Genomic DNA, 20346 nt, shown 5'->3' with positions numbered 1-20346 from the left:
AAACATTGACTAGTCTTAATAGGGAAAGACTATTGGTAAGTTATAGTTGACTTGCAGGGTAAATTTTAAATACATGTGTTTGTAACCAGATATATATATTTTGCTTTTTAGGGCCACACCTGGGGCATGTAGAGGTTCCCAGGCTAGAGGTCGAATCGGAGCTACAGCTGGCCTACACCACAGCCACAGCAATGCCAGATCTGAGCCGCGTCTGCAACCTACACCATAGCTCATGGCAACACTGCATCCTTAACCCACTGAGCGAGGCCAGGGATTGAACCTGCAACCTCAAGGTTCCTAGTTGGATGCGTTTCTGCTGTGCCACAGTGGGAACACTTGCAAACAGATATATAATGTTGAAATGAACATTTTGAGTCATTAACTGTTCATGGCTAAGGAACAAATGTCACAAAACACAGATAATTCCACCTTATCCTCTCAAATTTTATTCACATTCTGCTCTAACAAATATAGTGTGAAGGCAACAGTTGTTTAAGTTTCTTAGTGTATGGCACAGATGAAAAGAAACAAACATATTTCGAAGCAGCCCAGTATTTAAATGCTGGTTTAACAAAAGAGGCACGTATTCTATTTAGCAGTTTATACCAGATATCAGAAGACATGTTTTTCTCCTTGCAAGCAACAAACTACATTTATTTGCATTAAGTAAAAACATATCTTGATCAAGAAAATTACTTTTTTTTCCTGATTTTTCCTTTATATCACAAATGTCAGGGTAAGGCAAATCCTTAATGAATCATATGATAAAAACCCTATTCCCCAAGAAAATATATTGAACATATTCTGCTAACTTTGTTATTTTTCAAAGCGAAGCTGACATGCACCACATACAGAAAAATGTCATTTCAAATCGAGTGCATCAAGCAGAACTGTATTAATTCACAAAGAGGCTTTTCAGTGTTTCATAGAAAGATGTACAATTAGCTGTGATGACTAATACGTGACCCAGTATCACAGACCATGTTTCAGGATGCCTCCTTTGTAAGCTTTTATGAAAGGCTTGTCCATCATCTGAATAGTTAGTTAACAGCTAGTCACTTTGACTCTCCTACAATGAGTACCTTTTTAATTAGAACTATTATGTGGAAAGCCTACCTCCATCCTCTGTATGCAAACATGACTAAATAAGGGGCTATTTTCCTCCCTCCCTCTGTCCTATAACCCCTTATGCCACAGATCCTGGCTGAAGGGTAGTTGGAAATTGGCATCCAGAATTCATGTGCCAGAGAATCAATCAGCCTTTCAAATTTTCCATGGTACAGTCTGTACTATGACAGCACCAGCGAAATAAAGGTTTCCTGTGTTGCAGTGTCTTCACTCTGGTCGATAGCTAGATTTTTAATATTTTACTATTGAAATGGAAATTCACTTCATTATTTGTCCTAAAGCATAAAAATCATATAGCCAAGTAGCAACCCTACAGTCTAATGAGGCAAAATGAAAACACAAGTGTAATCATAAAATGGAGTGTAAACAGATTGGGGCGTGGGGCTGATGGTATTTGTTTCTCACACAGTTTATATGGAACTGACTTTCCTTTTTCTATGGTTTTCAGGCAGGGAACTCCCTCCCCCCATTCCTGCTCTACCCACATTTAAAAGTGAATGAATGGCTCTCATTGATGATAAAGGGACACCAGGACTGGGTCCTTCTGATTCCTACTCTTCCTATGAGAAACGTTAGGTCTCTTTCATCTTTGTCCATTAAAAAACAAAACAAAAAAACACCTATGTCCTTCTTGCTTCCTCATGTTGTTTTCAACTATAGCTCATTACTGAGCATGAGTAGCACTGACGTTTGGGAGTCACAGGAAAATGTGCTCCTAGCAGCTTGAACTTGTCAAGCACTTCACAAGAATGATGACAACTTTCAATTAAAGTTATAAAGATGACATGAAATACAGTAACTGTCAGTATTCCCATGGCATCATTTTTTGGATTATTTAAAACGAGGCTTTATCTTGTTTTTCTAGAAAGCAACATCTGATGGTAGGAGAGAACATAGAAGTTTCTGTATCAAACCATAGAATAATGGCAGAAGGGGAAATGGCCATATTCTGAAATTTTGAGGTCACTTAAATATCATTGTTGCTAGATGGATGTTCCTGGTTAAAAAAAATTGAGGATGTTACATATGTAGAAATACACCTGTTAACTATTCCAACTGAGCAAATAAGCTATCTGGAGAGGCAACAAATTCAGAAAGGCCAAAAACAAAAGTCACAGGAAGGTTAAGGAGGTGAATTTTCTTCAGAGAAAAGAGCAAAACTCAAGAACTCCATGGACTATTGAGAAAGCATAATATCCTTTTATTGTAGAAATGCTCAATTTGATCCAGTACATTTATCCCTCTGCTAAGAAACTATGTAACGTACAATTCTAAAGCCCTTCCGAGGAAGATGGATTTAAGAAGATATGCAAGAAATAATGTGAATTTCTACAGAAAGAAATAGGCCGATCTGAGAGCCCTGGGGAAACCATGGGAAGCAAGTGTCTGGGACAGACATTTGTGACAACTTCTGACTTCCTCCTTGGCCCTTCATCCCTCCGGCCCACTGTATCACTGACCTCTTGGCTGATTAGTACTGCTGTTCCCCTTCAGTGTGATCTGGGAAAGGGGACTGGCCATGAAATAACTCCTGGACTTGACATGAATAAAGCACACCATTTAAAAATAGACCAGAAAGCCAGAACTGTGCACAAGACCTCAGATTGCTTCTAATTTCAAGTGAGGATCTGCTCTGTGGTTCATCAGTCCTTGGGTAAAGACAAAAATGTTCTTTCAGGAAAAGCAGGTAGATAAAGAGAGATTTCAAATGGAGATTTTCATAGTCACAGTGGATGTTTGCATCCTCAGTGCAGCAGCCCTCACCCCTTACTAAAACAAACACCTAGAAAAGTGCCATTCCTTACAACTGTGTCACAAGGAGTTACAGATCGCTGGGGGGCTCCATGCTGAAGCACACAGTAAAGGCCTCCTGAACCAGGGGAGCTCTGGAGAAAGTTGTTGTCAGAGAAGGTACACCTGCCATCCTGCTAAAGGAAACGATCCAATGGCCTCCCTTCTTTGTTATGCCTCTGTGCTATGCTCTGGCTTAAACCCTGCTTCCATATCCCTCCTCCTAACTACATGGAACAAAATTGTACCTTGGGCATCTCTGAATAAATTCATCATCCTGACCTTTTTCCAAGTGCTTTCTGAGGGTTTTGCCTATTTCCTATCCTGCCTCCTTTGGCCTGTGGATGAGACTGAGATAGGGCTTGATGATTCCTGAAATGTAGCTTGCAGTTGATCACACAGTCATCTTCCTTCTCTTCCTTGGAAGAAACCACTGTACCAACCAGCTTTGTGAAATAACCAAGAAAGCAGACAGGGGCCAGGAGGCACATGTGTGTACATGTACCACGTGACCCTAAGGTGGAGTTGGGAGAGAAAAGACAGAAATAACAGGGATAGTGCCTGAAAGATGCATTCACGTGGGTTTCTCCCCCACCAAATGAAAGAAAATTTTTTTTTCTTTTTTTTTTTCTTTCTTTTTCTGCAGGTAAAGGGAACAAAATGCAGCTAGAGAAATTAGAACAAAGGATTTCCCATCCTTTCGTGGGACTCACCTCCCCCCACCCCCACCCTCCTCCGCAGTGCCTTGCTGTTTTCTTCCACCTCCCCCAGGACCAGGGAGGCCTGCGATGCTGAGGACTGTCATCTACTCCCATTTCTTTGTCCCTTTGCTTCATCTGGTTGCCCCTGCAGAAGACATGGAGAAACCATTTGTTAAGGATAAGCCATCTCCACAGTTAGAGCACGGAATCTTTTTTTATGATTTATTTATTTTTTGTTATTATTTTTAACAGTTATTTCCCCAATACATTTTTTTTCTTACTGTACAGCATGGTGACCCAGTTACATATACATGTACACATTCTATTTTCGCACATTATCATGCTCCATCATAGTGACTAGACATAGTTCCCGGTGCTATACAGTAGGATCTCATTTCTAATCCATTCCAAAGGCAATAGTTTGTATCTATTAACCCCAAGCTCCCCAACCACCCCACTCCCTCCAGAAATATCTTTTTAATACAGCCATTTAAATGTGTCTCACCCCTCAAACATGCCTAGAAATATCTTCTTTGACTATCAAAGGGCTTTGAGTGTCTGAGGTATAATTGCTGGCACAGGGGATCTTTAAAAAGCATATAAATCACTGTTAATAAATGCGCACATTTGCCAACACACTTCTGCTGATGGGGATGATTAACTCAACTCTTCAAAGTACTCTTTGAAAAACCTAATCTTGAGCCAATGTGTCTTCCCTTCTTGGCCTTTTCATACACTCCAGTTTCCAGGGCTCATCATGGAAACAAAAATAAGTTACATAATGCTGATTTATGCAAGTCATCCATGGTTATCCTACCACTTTGAGATCTTAAGTATACATCTGCTGTGTTCTCCACTTGCAAAAGAATGGTTAAGATATCATGCCTTAGAAGAGTCTACACTCTTGATTTTTTTTCAGATTAAAAAAAATGAGGTGCGATTCACATATAGGGAAATGCGCATATCCTAAGTATACTTCAACCTCTTTTGAGAAATGCATACATTTAACCTACGCCACTACCAAGATATGAAACATTTCCATTGCCCCCCCCCCCAAATTCACTTTTCAATTATTAACCCTGCTTTTGCTGGAACCAACAAATGATCTGATTTCTTGCACCATAAATTACCACATATCTTCAAGGAAGAATTGGAGCTGGTCTCTGAGCTAACTTTCTATTCTAGTGTCCTATGAATCTTAAAAAACAAATACTCTTTGAGGTGTGTACGTGCATATAAAAGTAATATGCTGATTGACGATAATATTTAAAATATTCAAAAATGGACGAGAAAGAATCCTGCATAATTCCTCTATTCAGAGTAACTCCTATAATTATCACTATGGAGGATTTTGTTATATCTTTCATATATATATACACAATTATAAATTTTAATTTTAATAATGAAAATTGTGAACATGAAGAAAATTACAGAAATGGTAAAATAGATCTAGAATATATTCACTAGCTGATCCTGTGGCATGCTGAAGTTCCTGAGCAAGGGAATAAACCTGTGCCACAGCAGCTACCCAAGCCACTGCAGTGACAGTGCCAGATCCTTAAACCACTTTGCCACAGGAGAACTCTTACAGATTTAATATTTGCTAACATTTTTCAAATCTCCTTGTGATCTTTATTTTACTTTTAAAAATTACAGATAAATTAATTTACAGATAAAGCTATTTCTCTTCCTTAGAAGAGAAACTTCATAAAAGTTTTTTGGAGTGTAGTTGATTTGCAATGTTGTATTAGTTTCAAGTATATAGCAATGTGAGTCAGTTATATGTATTCTTATATATGTATATATAGCCCTGCTATATGAGTATATATATTCATACATAAATATATATACACACACACTCATTTTCAGATTCTCTTCCCATAAGATCATTACAGAATATTAAGTATTCCTTGTGCTATACTGTAGGTCCTTGTTGATTATTTTCTATATAATGGTGTATATATGTTAATCTCAACTCCAATTTATTCTTCCCCCCAGTATTTCACCCTTGGCGACTGGCCATAAATTTGTTTTTGAAATCTGTGGGTCTGTTTCTAGATTGTAAATAAGTTCATTTGTATCATTTTTAATTTGTTTCCACATATAAGTGATCTCATGTGATATTTGTCTTTGTCTGATTTACTTAGTATGTAATCTCTAGGCCCATCTATGTTGCTGCAAATGGAATTATTTCATTCTTTTTTTATATCCGAGTAATACTTCAGTGTAGATATATACCACATCTTTAGTTATTCTCTATTGGTGGAAATTTAGGCTGCTTCCATGTCATGGCTATTGTAAATAGTGTTGCAGTGACCATGAGGGTGCGTGTGTTTTTATGAATTATGATTTTCTCAGGATATATGCCCAGGGGCGGGATTGCCAGATCATATGGTAGTACTATTTTTAGTTTTTTTAAGGAATCTCCATATTGTTCTTCATAGTTGTACTAATTTACATTTTCACCAACCTTGTAGGAGGGTTCTCTTTTCTCCACACATTTCCAGCATTTATGGATGACCATTCTGATCAGTGTGAGGTGATACTTTATTGTAGTTTTGATTTGCAATTCTTTAATAATTAGTGATATTGAGCATGTTTTCATGTGTTTTTTTAGCCATTTGTATGTCGTCTTTGGAGAAATTTCTATGTATATCTTCTAACCATTTTTTCATTAGGTTGTTTTTCTTTTGATATAATGCTGTATGAGATTTTTGTATATTTTGAAGTAATCTCTTGTTGGTCACACCATTGGCAAAGATTTTTCTCCTATTCTGTGGGTGATCGTTTCATTTTGTTTATGGTTTCCTTTGCTCTACAAAAGCTTTTAAGTTTAATTAGGTCTCATTTGTTTATTTTTGTTTTTATTCTCATCACTCTAGGAGATGGATCCAAAAAGATATTGCAGTGATTTATGTCAAAGAGTGTTCTGCCTGTGTTATCCTCTAGGAGTTTTATGGTATCTGGTCTTACATTTAGGTCTTTTATGGATTTTGAATTTATATTTTGTGCATGTTGTTAAAGAATGTTCTAATTTCATTCTTTTATATGTAGCTGTCCAGTTTTCCCAGAACCTCTTATTGAAGAGGCTGTCTTTTCCCCATTGCATATCCTTGCCTCCTCTGTCATAGATTAGTTGACTACAGGTGCATGGGTTTATTTCTGGGCTTTCTATCCTGTTCCTTTGATCTATATATCTGTTTTTGTGCTGGTGCCATATTGTTTTTACTACTGTAGTTTTGTAGTACAGTCTGAAAGTATCCCAGCTCCATTTTTCTTTCTCAGGATTGCTTTGACTATTCAGGGTCTTTGGTGTTTCCATACAAATTTTGAAAATTTTTCTTTACTTCTGTAAAAAAATGCCATTGGTAATTTGATAGGGATTGCATTCAATCTGTTGGTTGATTGCCTTAGGTAGTAGTCATTTGGATAATATTGATTCTTCCAATCTAAGAACATGGTATATATCTTTCCTTCTCTTTCTGTCATCTTCAGTTTCTTTCATCAGTGTCTTATAGTTTTCAGAGTATAGGTTTTTTGCCTCCTTAGGTAAGTTTTTTCCTAGGTATTTAAATTTTTTTTGATGCAGTGGAAAAAGGAAGTGCTTTTGCTTCTGATCTTTCATTATTCATGCATACAAATGCAAGAGATTCCTGTGTATGAATTTTTTATCCTGAATTCATTGATGAGCTCTAGTAGTTTTCTGGTAACATCTCTAGGATTTTATATATATAGTGTTATGTCATCTACAAACAGTGACAGTTTTAATGCTTCTTTTTCAGTTTGGATTCCTTTTATTTCTTTTACTTCTCTGATTGCTGTAGCTAGGACTTCCAAAACTATGTTAAACAAAAGTGATGAGAGTGGACATCCTTGTCTTACTCCTGATCTTAGCAGAAATGCTTTCAGCTTTTCACCACTGGGAATGATGTTACCTATGGGTTTGTCATAGAAGGGCTTTTTTATGTTGAGGCAGGTTCCCTCCATGCTCACTTTCTGGAGTTTTTTTTTTAATGCATAAATGTATGTTGAATTTTATCAAAATCTTTCTCTGCATCTATTGAGATGATTATATGGTTTTTATCCTTTAGTTTGCTAATGTGGTGAGTCATACTGATTAATTTTCAGATAGTCAGGAAACCTTATATCCTTGGAATAAATCCCACTTGATCATGGTGTATGATCCTTTTAATTTATTGTTGGATTTGGTTTGCTAGTATTTTGTTGAGGATTTTCACATATATGTTCATCAGTGATATTGGCTTGTAATTTTCTTTTCTTGTGGTATCTTTGATGGGTTTTGGTATCAGGGTGATGGTGGCCTCATCAGATGTGCTTGGGAGTGATATTTCCTCTGCAATTTTTTGTAAGAGTTTCAGAATTATAGGTGTTAACTCTGAGTGTTTAATAGAATTCATTTGTGAAGCCGTCTGGTCCTGGACTTATTTGTTGGATGCTTTTAATCACAGTTTCAATTTCAGTACTTATGATTGGTATGTTCATCTTTTCTATGTCTTCCTGGTTCAGTCTTGGAAGATCATACCTTTCTAAGAATTTGTCCTTTTCTTCTAGGTTGTCCATTTTATTGGCGTATAGTTGCTCGTAGTAGTCTTTTATGATCCTTTCTGTTTCCATGGTGTGAGTTTTCCTTTTTCATTTCTACTTTTAGTGATTTGAGACCTCTCCCCTTTTTTCTTGATGAGTCTGGCTAAAGGTTTATCAATTTTGTTTATCATTTAGTTTCATTGATAAACTTTTAGTTTCATCGATCTTTTCTATTGTTTTCTTTCTAATTCATTTATTTCTTCTCTGATCTTTAGTATTTATTCTACTAATTTTGGGTTTTGTTTATTCTTTCTCTAGTTGCTTTAGATGTAAGGTTAAGTTGTTTATTTCTTATTTACTGAGGTAAGGTAAGATTTTATTGCCATAAATATCCCTTTTAGAACTGCTTTTGCTGTGTCCTATAGGTTTTGGATTGTTGTCTTTTCATTGTCATTTGTCTCTAGTATTTTTTTTTTATTTACTTTTTGATTTCCTCAGTGATTCATTTGTTGGTTAGTAACATATTTAGCTTTTACTTATTTTTTAGTTTTTTTTCTTGTAATTGATTTCTTATCTCATAGGGTTATGATCAGAAAAGATGCTTGATATGATTTAAATTTTCTTAAATTTACTGAGTCTTGATTTGTGCCCAGGATATGATCTATCCTAGAGATGTTCCATGTGCACTTGAGAATAAAATGTACTCTGCTGCTTTCAGATGGAATGTGCTATAAGTATCAAATTAAGTCCATCTGGTCTAAGTGTTATTTAAGGCCTGTGTTTTCCTTATTGATTTTTTTGTCTGGTGGATTATCTGTCCATTGATAGAAATGAGGTGTTAAAGAGAACAAAAGAAAGGAAGAAAATTGTGTTACTGGTAATTTCTTTTATGACTGTTAGCATTTGCGTTATGTATAGAAGTGCATATATATTTACAATTGTTATATCTTCTTCTTGGATTGATATTTTTATTATTATGTAGTGTCCTTCTTTGTCTCTTGTAGTTATTTTAAGGTCTATTTTGTCTGATGTGTATATTGGTACTCCAGTTTTCTTTTGATTTCTATTTGCATGGAATATCTTCTTCCACCCTCTTATTGTCTTTTATTTTTATTTTTTCAGGGCTGCACCTGTGGCATATGGAAGTTCCCAAGTTAGGGGTCAAATCAGAGCTGCAGCTGCCAACCTACACCACAGCCATGTGGGATCCGAGTCACTTCTGCAACCTATACCACAGCTCCTGGCAATGCCGGATCCTTAACCCGTTGAGCAAGGCCAGGGATCGATCCCACATCCTCATGGATACTAGTCAGGTTTGTTATTGCTCAGCCACAGTGGGAACTCTGTTCCTCTCACTTTCAGTTTGTTGTTGTGTCCCTAGATTAGAAGTGAATCTCTTGTAGATAGCATATATATGGGTTTTGCTTCTGTATCCTTGAAGCCAAGGATATGTCTTTTGGTTGAAGCATTTAGTCCATTTGCATTTAAGATAATTATTGAGGAGTTCCCATTGTGGCTCAGTGGAAATGAATCTGACTAGTGTCTATGAGGATGCAGGTTTGATACCTGGCCTCACTCAGTGGGTTAAAGATCCAGCATTGCTGTGAGCTGTAGTGTAGGTTGCAGACATGGCTCAGACCTGGCATTGCTGTGGTTGTGGCATAGGCCACTGGCTACAGCTCTGATTCAACCCCTAGCTTGAGAACCAAGGATTCAGTCCTAAGAAGCAAAAAAAGAGATAATTTTTGGTATGTATGTTCTTATTGCTATTTTGTTAATTGTTTTAGATTTGTCATGGTTGGTATTTTTTCTTTCCTTTTTTTGTTCTCTTATGTTTTGATGACTATCCTTAGTGTTGTGTTTGGATTGCTTTTTCTTTGTGTGTGTGTGTGTGTGTGTGTGTGTGTGTGTGTATACTATAGTTTTTTTTGGTTTGAAATTCCCCTGAGGTTTTGATATAACAGTCTCCATATATACAAGATCGTTTTAAGTTACTGTTGTCTTAACTGCAAATGCATTTCCAATATCCTGGATTTGTCCTCTTACCATGACTGCTGGTTTTGATATCATATTTGTGTTTGGATGATTTCTTACCTGTACTGTATGTTTGCCTTTACAGGTGATCTTTCTCATTCATTATTTTCTTATTTCTAGTTGTGGCCTTTTCTTTTCTGCCTAGAGAAGTTCCTTTAGCCTTTATTGTAAAGCTGGTTTGGTGGTGGTGAATCCTCTTAGCTTTTGCTTTTCTGTAAAGTTTTGCTTTCTCTGTTGAATCTGAATAAGAGCATTGCTGGGTAGAGTATTCTTAGTTGTAAGTTTTTCCCTTTCATCAATTTAAATATATCATGCCACTCCCTTATGGCCTGCAAAGTTTCTGCTGAAAAACAGCTAATAACCTTGTGGACACTCCCCTGTATATTATTTGTTGCTTTCCCCTTGTTTATTATTTTTTGTTTTTAATTTTGGTCAGCGTGATTAATAGGAATCATCGTGTTCCTCTTTGAATGTATCCTGTATTGGACTCTCTGCACTTTTGAAATTGAGAGACTGTATACTATTCCACGTTAGGGAGGTTTTTGGCTATAATACCTTCAAACATTTTTTAAGGCACTTTCTCTCTCTCTTCTCCTTCTCATACCCTTAAATGTGAATGTTGGTGCATTTAATATTGTTCCAAACGTCTCCAAGACTGTTCTCACTTCTTTTCATTCTTTTTTCTTTATTTTGTCCTGTAGCAATGATTTCCACCACTCTATTTTCTGGCTCACTTATTTGTTCTTCTGCCTTATTCTGCTATTGATTCCTTTTAGTGTATTTTTTATTTGTTCTTGTATTGTTCATCTTTATATCTTCTAGCTCCTGTGAAACACTTCTTGTATCTTCTTTGTATATGCCTCTGTTCTGAGATCTTGGATCATCTTTACTATCATTACTCTGAATTCTTTTTCAGGTAGTTTGTCTATCTCCACTTAGTTATTCTTCTGAGTTTTTATTTTGTTCTTTCATCTGGAATATATTTCTCTGATGTTTCATTTTGTCTAACTTTCTGTGTTTATGGTCTCCTTTCTGCAGGCTGCAGAATCATAATTCCTCTTGCTTCTGGTGTCTGTCCCCTAGTTGGTAAGGTTGGTCCAGAGGCTTGTTCAGGCTTCCTGGTGGGAGGGACTGGTGTTTGAGCATTGGTGGTGGAGCTAGTATTGTCACTCCTGTGGGCAGGGCTGTGTCACATGGTGTGTTTAGAGGTGGCTATGAGCTCAGTATGACTTTAGGCAGCCTATAGGGTGGGGGTGGGGCTGTGTTCCTACTTGGATGGTTGTTTGGTCTGCTGTGTTTCAGCACTGGAGCCTGCAGGCTGTAGGGTGGTTTCACGTCTCTGTAACAAAATGGTGACATCTAGTAAAGCTCACACTGATAAATATTCCCTGAGGCCTCTGCCGCCAGTGTCCTTACCCCCACAGTGAGCCACTCCCAACACCCACCTCTTCTGGAGACCCTCCAAGACACACAGGTCTAACCTAGGCTTCTATGAAGTCATTGCTTTTTTCTGGGTCCCAGTGCACATGAAACCTTGTATGTGCCCCACAGTAGAGTCTCTATTTCCCCCATTCCTATGGAGCTCCTACATTCAAGCCCCACTGGCCTTCAAAGAAAAATACTCTGGAGGCTCTTCCTCTTAATGCCAGAACCTCAGGCTGAGAGCCTTGCTCAGAACTCTCCCTCCTGTGGGAAAACTTCTGTGATATAATTATTTTCCAGTTTGGGGTCACCTACCTGGAAGATATGGGATTTGATTAAATGATGAAGGTGCCCCTCCTATCATCTTGTTGTGGCCTCTTTTCTTTGAATGTAAAATATCCTTTTTGGTAGGTTCTAATCTCTTTTTCTTGAAGGTTGTTCAGCAATTTAGTTGTGATTTTGGTGTTTTCATAAGAGGAGGTGAGGTCAGTTTCCTCCATTCTGCCATCTTATCTGGAATTGATGAGCTGCTTTTAGTTTGGAGCAAGAGGCAGCAAGAAGCTGCCTCTTTCCTCAGCATATGCCTTGATGGAGTCCACAGGTCCTTACCCCCTTGATATGGGGTCTACAGGTATAGGAGCCCTTGAGTGCTCCTGGAACAGTGGGGCAGCACTTGGAACTTACTCATGGGTCTTATAGTGGCAGTCCATGCCCACCTCTGGAGTCCACAATGGTCTAGCAGTTCATGCCTGCCCCTAGAGCTCCTGCAGGCAGTGTCCTATTGTCTGAGAGGGCACACAAGGAAAGACGTTCTTATGGTGGTCCTGCCCTTCTCCTCACATGCCCATCAACAATGGCATCTTGCCCCTCTTAATGGGCTAGGCTTCTTCTGAGTACATCTTCAGATGCCATAGTTCAGCCTCTTCAGGCTATCTCTGCATAACCAACCCCAGTCCTTTCTCTGGGTCTGGCCTCTGAAGCCCAAACTTTAGCACCCACCCTCCACTAGCAGAGATGGATGAGCATTTCAGGCTGGGGAGCATAGGCTGCATTGCCAACCTTTTGTGCAGGTTACTCCCCACTTTTCCTCTCACAAGCCAGCTGTTGCATTCTCCTCCTAGGTTCTGAAGCTCCCCCTCTGACCAGGCTGATCTCCCTACCAGTGAGGATACTTACCAATGTGCAGCAACCTTTCCTCCTTTACAGCTACCTCCCTAGAGTGCAGGCCACGTGCCAGTTCATTCTTTCTCTTTTTTTATCCTTTTGTCCTATCCAGTTACATGGAGGTTTTCTTGCCCTTTCAGAAGTCTGAGATCTTTTCTGCTGGCATTCAGGAGATGTTCTGTGGGAATTATTCCACTTGTAGAAGTATTTTTAATGTTTTTGTGGGAGGAGGTGAACTTCATGTCCTACTCCTCTGCTATCTTGATCCCATTCCCCCAGTAGCTTTTAGAGAAAAGGAATGTGAGTAGCAAATCTTTTTTTTTTTTTTCTTCTGAAAATGGTGGGTACACTTTTTTTGTAAATGATAGTGATTTTGAAGAACTCAATGTTGACAATATTTTTATCCATGTTTTGAAGACTCAATTATTCTATTGCCTTCTGATCTAAATTCTTGATCTTGTGAAGCCTGCTATCTTATTTCTTTAGATGAGTTCTCCTTTATCTGTGTTTTCATTTTTTTTTCTCTTTGTTTCTGGTGTTATGCAGTGCTTAAGTTTGAATTTATTTGAAATATGTCCTTCTTGTAATTTATTATTCTTTTAACTTAAAATTTATGAACTTTTATTAATACAGGGAAAACCTCACTAGTATCTTCCAACTACTACTGACTGTTTCCTTTCAGGACTCTTATTGAACACAAAATATCTTGGTTATTCTCCTTCCATCCCTAGGTCTTCTCATGTGCCATTTTATGTTACTACATATTCACTGGCTTTTTCCAAATTTTTTAGTTTTCTCTTTTCTTATATTTATCTACTTTCTATCTGTCACTTAAATGTATTTATTTCATAAAATCTTTAAAATGTTCTATTCTCTCAAGTTCTCATAGTAATAATTATCCTATAATTTTTCCTATCAACTCTCACTTACGATGGATCATTTCCTTATGTCTTTTGTAAGTCTTGAAATTGTGAACTCATCTTTAGAAATTTATTTTTTATGTAGGAATTCCAAGGGATGATTTTACATTTCCATTTGCTAACTCTACCAGGGATAAAACTGCATGACTTTGAATGGCATGAAAATTTGTGTTTCAGTTGCATGGTGCATTCATGTTTTCTACTTATCATGGGAGCCTTTTTCTTTCCCCAGGCAGCACCCTAGCAGACTTGTCTCCTTGTTAATTTCTTGAGCTGAGAATCCCAGATTTATATATGTAAAGGTAGCCATTTCAGCTCCTTACCTTGAATGGCCCAAGGTCCTAGATGGGCATAAAAACCTATCTCTGCAACAACAACCCAACTGCAGCCTTCGGGGCTTCTGCATCTTCAGCTCACCAGATTATTGCTTTGTTTTTCAAATTCTTCTTCATTTCTGACCTCAGCTTTCATGTCAGTTGAGCTATGTATTTTAGAACATTTTTGTTACAGTTTATTTCTCACTTCTAAACATTTGCATTGAAAGGGGTTCTGCTTTACAGCACCTTTTCAGTCACCTATTACTATAAAACAAGTCACTCCAAAGCATCAATCAACTCAGGATTTATTATTTCTCACAATTCTCTAATCTGGCCTGGGCTCAGCTGGGCAGTTCATATGTTCTAGGTGGCATCCAACTGGGGCCAGAATATCAAAACTGCCCAGTTTCCTGAATCTCTCTCGATATGTCCTTCCTCATTCTACAGCACAGCTTGAGCTTCTTACAGGGTGGCCAGATTCCAAAATTCAAGCATTCTGAGAGCACAAAAATGGCAGTTACAAAGCCATTTAAAAGCCCAAACTGGAAGCCACATTTGCTGTTTCTTTGGAACCAAAGGTTCAGATTCCATAACCATCTTTCCATGCCCTCAAATACTTGTTGAAAAATTATTTTTACATTTGCACAGTGTTCTATGGATTCATTGAATTGTTCCCCTATTGTCATTTATATCCCTGATTTTTTGCAATTATAAATTACACACCAAAATTCTTGTGTTATGTCTTTGAATGCTGTAATTCTAATTCTATTGCATTTATTTAATTTCCTTGGGTGTATGATGCACAGAACTAAAGGTTCTTTCTTCCTGTTGAACTACCAGATAACCTCTACAAACCCAGCTGCATAAATATTACTGTAGGAAATGATGAAGTTCCTTGTTCTCTGTGACAACTATGTTCAGAAACACACTATTATTTAGGGAACAGTACAGTGTCATCAAATAACATTGTGCTCAAGGTATTTGAGCTTCCATTGATCTACTAAGTGATCCTGTGTAAGTCACTTCTTCCTAGAGTTTAGTTTCTTTAATTTTAAACTTTTAAGTTTCAACAACATATACATTTGGGTAAATGCACATAGATTCATGTTTATGGCCAAGGAAAATATTTTGATGTTAACCAAGGAAAACATACTTATTTTAATACTTCATCCAGATATTGATCACACAGAAAAATAATAGTGTCTGTAAGAAAAAAATCTAGACAAGCAGTCTATAGTTTGTTGGCAGCAAAAGGTAAAGCAATACTGAGGAACCTGCATTTAAATCATTTAGGTTTAGTCTCACTTCATTACTTTCTAATGGAAACCTCTCTACTGTATCATTTCTACAGCTTATGGCAGGATAATTTTAAATAGCTGAACAAAGTTAAAAAAAAATGCTTGTAAGTCTATGTTTGAGTGAGTTTATATTTTTTAGCAGACCTATGGTATATATGTATTGCCCAAATGCTATTATATTTAGTTTTAAATGATGTTCAGACCATGATGGGAAAGAATTCCTGCTGTGGCACAAAGGGATTGGCAGCATCTTAGGAGAGCTGGGATGCACATTCGATCCCAGACCTGGCACAGTGGTATCGCTGCAGCCGTGGCTTAGGTCACAACTGTGGCTCGGATCTGATCCCTGGCCTGGGAATGCCATAGGGCGGCCAAAACAAAACAAAAAAACCCATGATGAGAAGACAGCTGCTTGCTTTCACATATTTTCAAACTTTTATCAATCATGATGCTGGAGCTTGAGTCTAGTGCCACATAGACCTCTAGGAGAGTACAGAGCCTTCAGCAAAGATGCATTGAGAATGACAGAAAAATGTTGCCTGCCATATATGAGCACCCAACGGTGAGCCCTGAAGGGACTCAGGATGGGAAAGAACAGGCTCCTGGTCCTATATAGCTAAGGTGCATATGAAAGAAATGATTTTGATTAGCCCAGACTCTTGAATCTTCTCATATATAGAAAAGCACTAAATTCATTAACTTGAGATGTCTGCTTTTAATTAATAGTAAACTTTTGATGTTCTGACTACCTGGTCTTTGCTGCAAAAATCCTGTATGTCCTGGCTCCTCCTTTGCATCTTTGGAGTGGTCCCTCAGAGCTTTCTCAGAGCCTACCCTCCAGGCCTGAAGTCCTCTGAAAATCCTCCAAAAAAAACCATCATTCTCAATTTTTAGGATGTGCATTTTTTTTTCCAGTTGGCAATTTTGGTGACCAAATGAAGGAGCCCAGAGCAGACTTCTTCATCTGAACTCTACAAGGACCCAGAACTTGGTGGTAGCAGAGGCCTCTTGGGCCCAACCACTTCCTCAGAGAGCCCAAATGAGGAGGTCTCTTCTGGTTCTCAGATCTCCTATTATTGGTCGATGATACTAAACTTTATTCAGTAATATTATACCCCTCTCTGGAGGGGCAGATTATTTTTGAAACTTAGTTTCAACAAGAGGTACCTGGGTTATCCTCAGTTTAAAGACTGGGAAGATCTGGCTCTGTTGAAAGACAGAATAGGGTTGGATTGGGTAATTAGAGGAAAGAGTGGCCTGTCATTTTCCATTGAATTGGCTACCTTTATAGAGTTTGTCAAAATAAAACTGAAATCTTATGAGAGGTTTCAACTCCGAAGGAGGGGACATCTCCTCTCAGCCAACAACAGCTCTCTCGGGTAACTGAGAAACTTATGAGTATGGTGGAGGCAAGTCCTCATCTTGTGCAGCTGTCCCTATAAGGAAACCTACTTATTTTAACTAAAGCTTGCACTGCCAGGGACACATAAGAGGGGGCTGAAATGATTCTGGGGTTAAACCCAGAGGAGTTACGCTAACAAGCAGCTCATTGACCCACCGCTCGATTATCACTAGTGATTTTATTTTGACAAACCAACCTCTGAATGGGGAATAACACTTTCAAGACGAAGGAAAAAGGAATGACAGATGGTAAGCCTCCAACTAATACCCCAGCAAGGTATGCACAAAACTTAGGCCTATAAACACTCAACTAATTGGGAATTAAAGGAAAATTCCCTCTGAAAATGACAAGGAATGGGGCTCTTCTATTGCATATGAAGTTAAAAACAAACAAACAAAAACACCTGGCTTGATAAAAACATCTTTTCAGAATTCTAACCTTAAAGAAACAAAAGTCTTTCTAGGGGTAACTTGCTTTTCTCCTCCTGTGTCTTTCAAATGTAAATATTCTGCCTGATCCTCTTCAGGCATTTATGTGTATGTATGTTGGGTGTTTTCTACTACCCAAAAGGTATACATATGGTGTATATTTGGTAACAAATCGAATAGACTGAGATTCTAGCTGTGCTGATTCTCAGGGGCTTTTGCCACTTATCCTTTGCATGATGAAGGCCTTTATTTTCTTACACTGTTTTGGAGAGTAAACTTTCTGAATCTTGTTTAGGTGGTATTTTTCACACTCTTTGCTGGGGAATCTTCTTGGGAAGGCTCTTGCGTCTTACTGGTTTGAGTCACTATTCAGATCTCATGAATGGCCAGATGATGGATCCTTTAAATCAGAGAAACTTCTAAATTGGTCAATTTTTAGAGTGCTCTCATTATAAACAACTGTTTTTACTGGTATCTAATTTATTTAATACATATTTATATACTATATTTTAGGAGTTTTTATATATTTTATGTATTTTATAAATATATTTATCAATTTATTATCTCTCTATATAAGGCTGTAAGAATATTATACTGAGATTTCTGGCCAAGAATTACATGGGGCAACAGTTAGGCCAATTAGTCAAGTTAAAAGATTGACAAAAGGACCTGAGTTCCTTGTCTCAGTCCTTCAATGGGGATCCCAGAGTCTTTTATATAAAAATATTTAAAATGGGCCGGGGATAAAAAGAAAGTTTCTAGAACTTGTAAGACTAAGACTTGTTGATTGGGTCTTCATGGAAACTAAAGTTAAATATGTAAAAGTTGTTAAGATTGAGATCAATGTCTATAAAAGTTGGTATATTTAAATGTGCTTTTTCTAGGATGGTTACATCTCTTTTGCTAATTAACACTGTGGGATATGTTTCACTGGGGAATGCTTCCCCTGCTTGGTATTATAAGACAGGACATATAGATCTGCCCTTCAGGAAATCATAAACATACTAAAGGAAACCAGTAGGGTTACCTGAGCCGTACAATATAAAGTAAAACCTGGAAACTAATACTCAGGAAAACAAAAATCATAGTAATAATGTTCCTCTGGGTTTAACTCGAGCACTCAGAAAGCAGGCCTTGATGAATACTTTATGCAAGCTTTGGAAGGCCTAAGGTGAACACTAAAGTCCTAGAACAAAGAACTCTTAAATTTCAATTAAGTTGGAAATCTTCTCACGGAAGAGCAAATTAAAGAAAACAGAGTAGGGCAAATCAATTTTTAAATATCATTTAGGTGACAAACCAGTTCTTTCAGTAATGAAAAGCAACTCTCTTTGCCTTGCAAATCTGTATAAATCAGAAGTGTAAATACAGCCCACACTGACCTGAGACTGAGCCTAATTAGCTCAATCAAGTAGAACCTGACACTGAGGTGGCCTTTTAAAACTCAAACTGTTATCGACTGCAAGTCTGTGTGCCTGATGCCCAGTGAGGCCAAACTGAATCATCAGAGTTTGGAACAGATTAAGGTTTATTGCAGGGCCAAGGAAGGAGAATGAGTTACGCTCGAAACCCCCACACTCCCCAATGGCTTTCAGGAAGAAGTTTTTAATAGGCAAAATTCGAGGTGAGGGCTGCAGGGTGTGTGACTTTCTTCTGATTGGTGGTGAGGAATCGCATGCTCTGCCCGAAGTTACTGTTCTCCACCGGGTTGGGGGCCTTTGTTTCCTTCAGAAGAGCTCAAAGATATTTACTGTTCTGCACACTCCTTGAGGAGAAACCAGAACCTGACTTTAATCACTGAACTTTTTTTTTTGCTTTTTAGGACAGTACCTGCTGCATGTGGAAGTTCCCAGGCTAGGGGTCAAACCAGAGCTGCAGTTGCCAGCCTACACCACAGCCACATGGGATCCAAGCCGTGTCTGTGACCTACACCACAGCTCATGGTGACACAGGATTGCTTACCCACTGAGACAAGGGATCAAACCGAATAGTCATGGATACTAGTTGGATTCATTTCCACTGCAACACAATGGGAATTCCCAACTGTGCTACTGTTTCTTGAATACTCTTTGTTTTTGCATTCCTTCACTTCCCTGATTAGCTACTGTTTCAGTCTGCTCTTTGGTACTTGAAAGGAGGTTGAAGGGAGCTTATTTTCTACAAACAAGAAATGGGAGACAAGGAAAAGATTTGTACCTGGGAGGGCTCCCACAGGGTCCTGCTAGGTTTCAAAACCATTGGAAAGACCTAATTCATTAACACTTAAGAGTATTAAGAATACAAATCTTGAAATCTTTCCCATAAATAGTAAAGCCTGAGTCATCTGAGCAAGCAACTTTAATTTATTCCAACAATTATTTATAAACTAGTGCATTTACATTGTAATACCAAATTCATAGCTAGGTTTTTAAAGTGAAGCTATGAGACCTCTAGTTTTGTATGTTTTATGTCTCTCTACACGTTCTGCATGTGAGATATCTCTACCTCTGGATAATATTAAACTTAAAAAAGAGCTCTGTTTAATTGACTTCAAAATGAGTGCTTAGAAACTATTTCTAAACATGAAAGAAACTGGCCAGAATGAATTTCAGGTTCATATGACATAGAAAATATTCACTATTAACCTAATATCTGGTATTAAAGCCAGCTTTAGCTTGCTGGTTTAATCAGTATAGACATGTCTTTAACAGTACCTAGGTTTACAGCAAGGCAATGCATGCATGTTATTTCTGTTACAGAGCTTGTTAACAACAACACGAAAAATTAACTTGTATAATGAACTTCTAAGTAGATTAAATACAATGAGATAAGAACTTTTGAGTGAACTCTTTAGACATGTTTTGGGAAGTCTACTTAAAAATAACCTCTCCAGTTATTTGGTAACCTGAAATGTTTGAATTGTGTTAAATTAAGTTAAATAACAGAAATTTATTCAAGAGCTTGGTCATTCTCAAGATGCTGAAATATTAATTATTGAACATTGGTTTTTCTTTATAGAGAAACTAAAGGTGTTCAGAACTATGAATAAGTACGTTTGGTGCCATACTGAGATATTTTCTATAAGAAAGCAAATATTTTTAGAAATTACAACTGGTATTTTATGTATGGCAATCTATAGAATGCTAATGTAGAAGACAGCTCATAATTGCTCACTTCACTAGAAATTAAGGTTTTTAAGAGTTGAGAATTCCAATTT

The 20346-nt window shown here is 37.7% G+C and overlaps 1 protein-coding gene across 5 annotated transcripts in view; it reads right to left on the bottom strand.

The window, feature by feature from the left end:
- The window catches only part of MACROD2 (MACRO domain containing 2), a 2051742-nt gene continuing 2031819 nt past the window's right edge, over positions 424-20346 (bottom strand). For 4 of the 5 annotated variants that reach the window (XM_021077529.1, XM_021077532.1, XM_021077531.1 and 1 more), the window contains one exon: positions 424-3765. Coding sequence is in view for 1 of the 5 variants with exons in the window: in XM_021077532.1 (XP_020933191.1) it covers positions 3752-3765 (14 nt within the window). In the remaining 4 variants the exon portion in view is untranslated. Of the gene's footprint in view, positions 3766-10070; positions 18916-20346 lie in introns of those variants that run through there. The other variant, XM_021077530.1, reaches the window with a different exon arrangement.

The sequence above is a fragment of the Sus scrofa genome, chromosome 17 (assembly GCF_000003025.6).
Source record: "Sus scrofa isolate TJ Tabasco breed Duroc chromosome 17, Sscrofa11.1, whole genome shotgun sequence".
NCBI classification, from domain to species: domain Eukaryota; kingdom Metazoa; phylum Chordata; class Mammalia; order Artiodactyla; family Suidae; genus Sus; species Sus scrofa.
The sequence above is the reverse complement of the archived record's forward strand: the minus strand, read 5'-3'. Positions and strand labels throughout refer to the sequence as shown.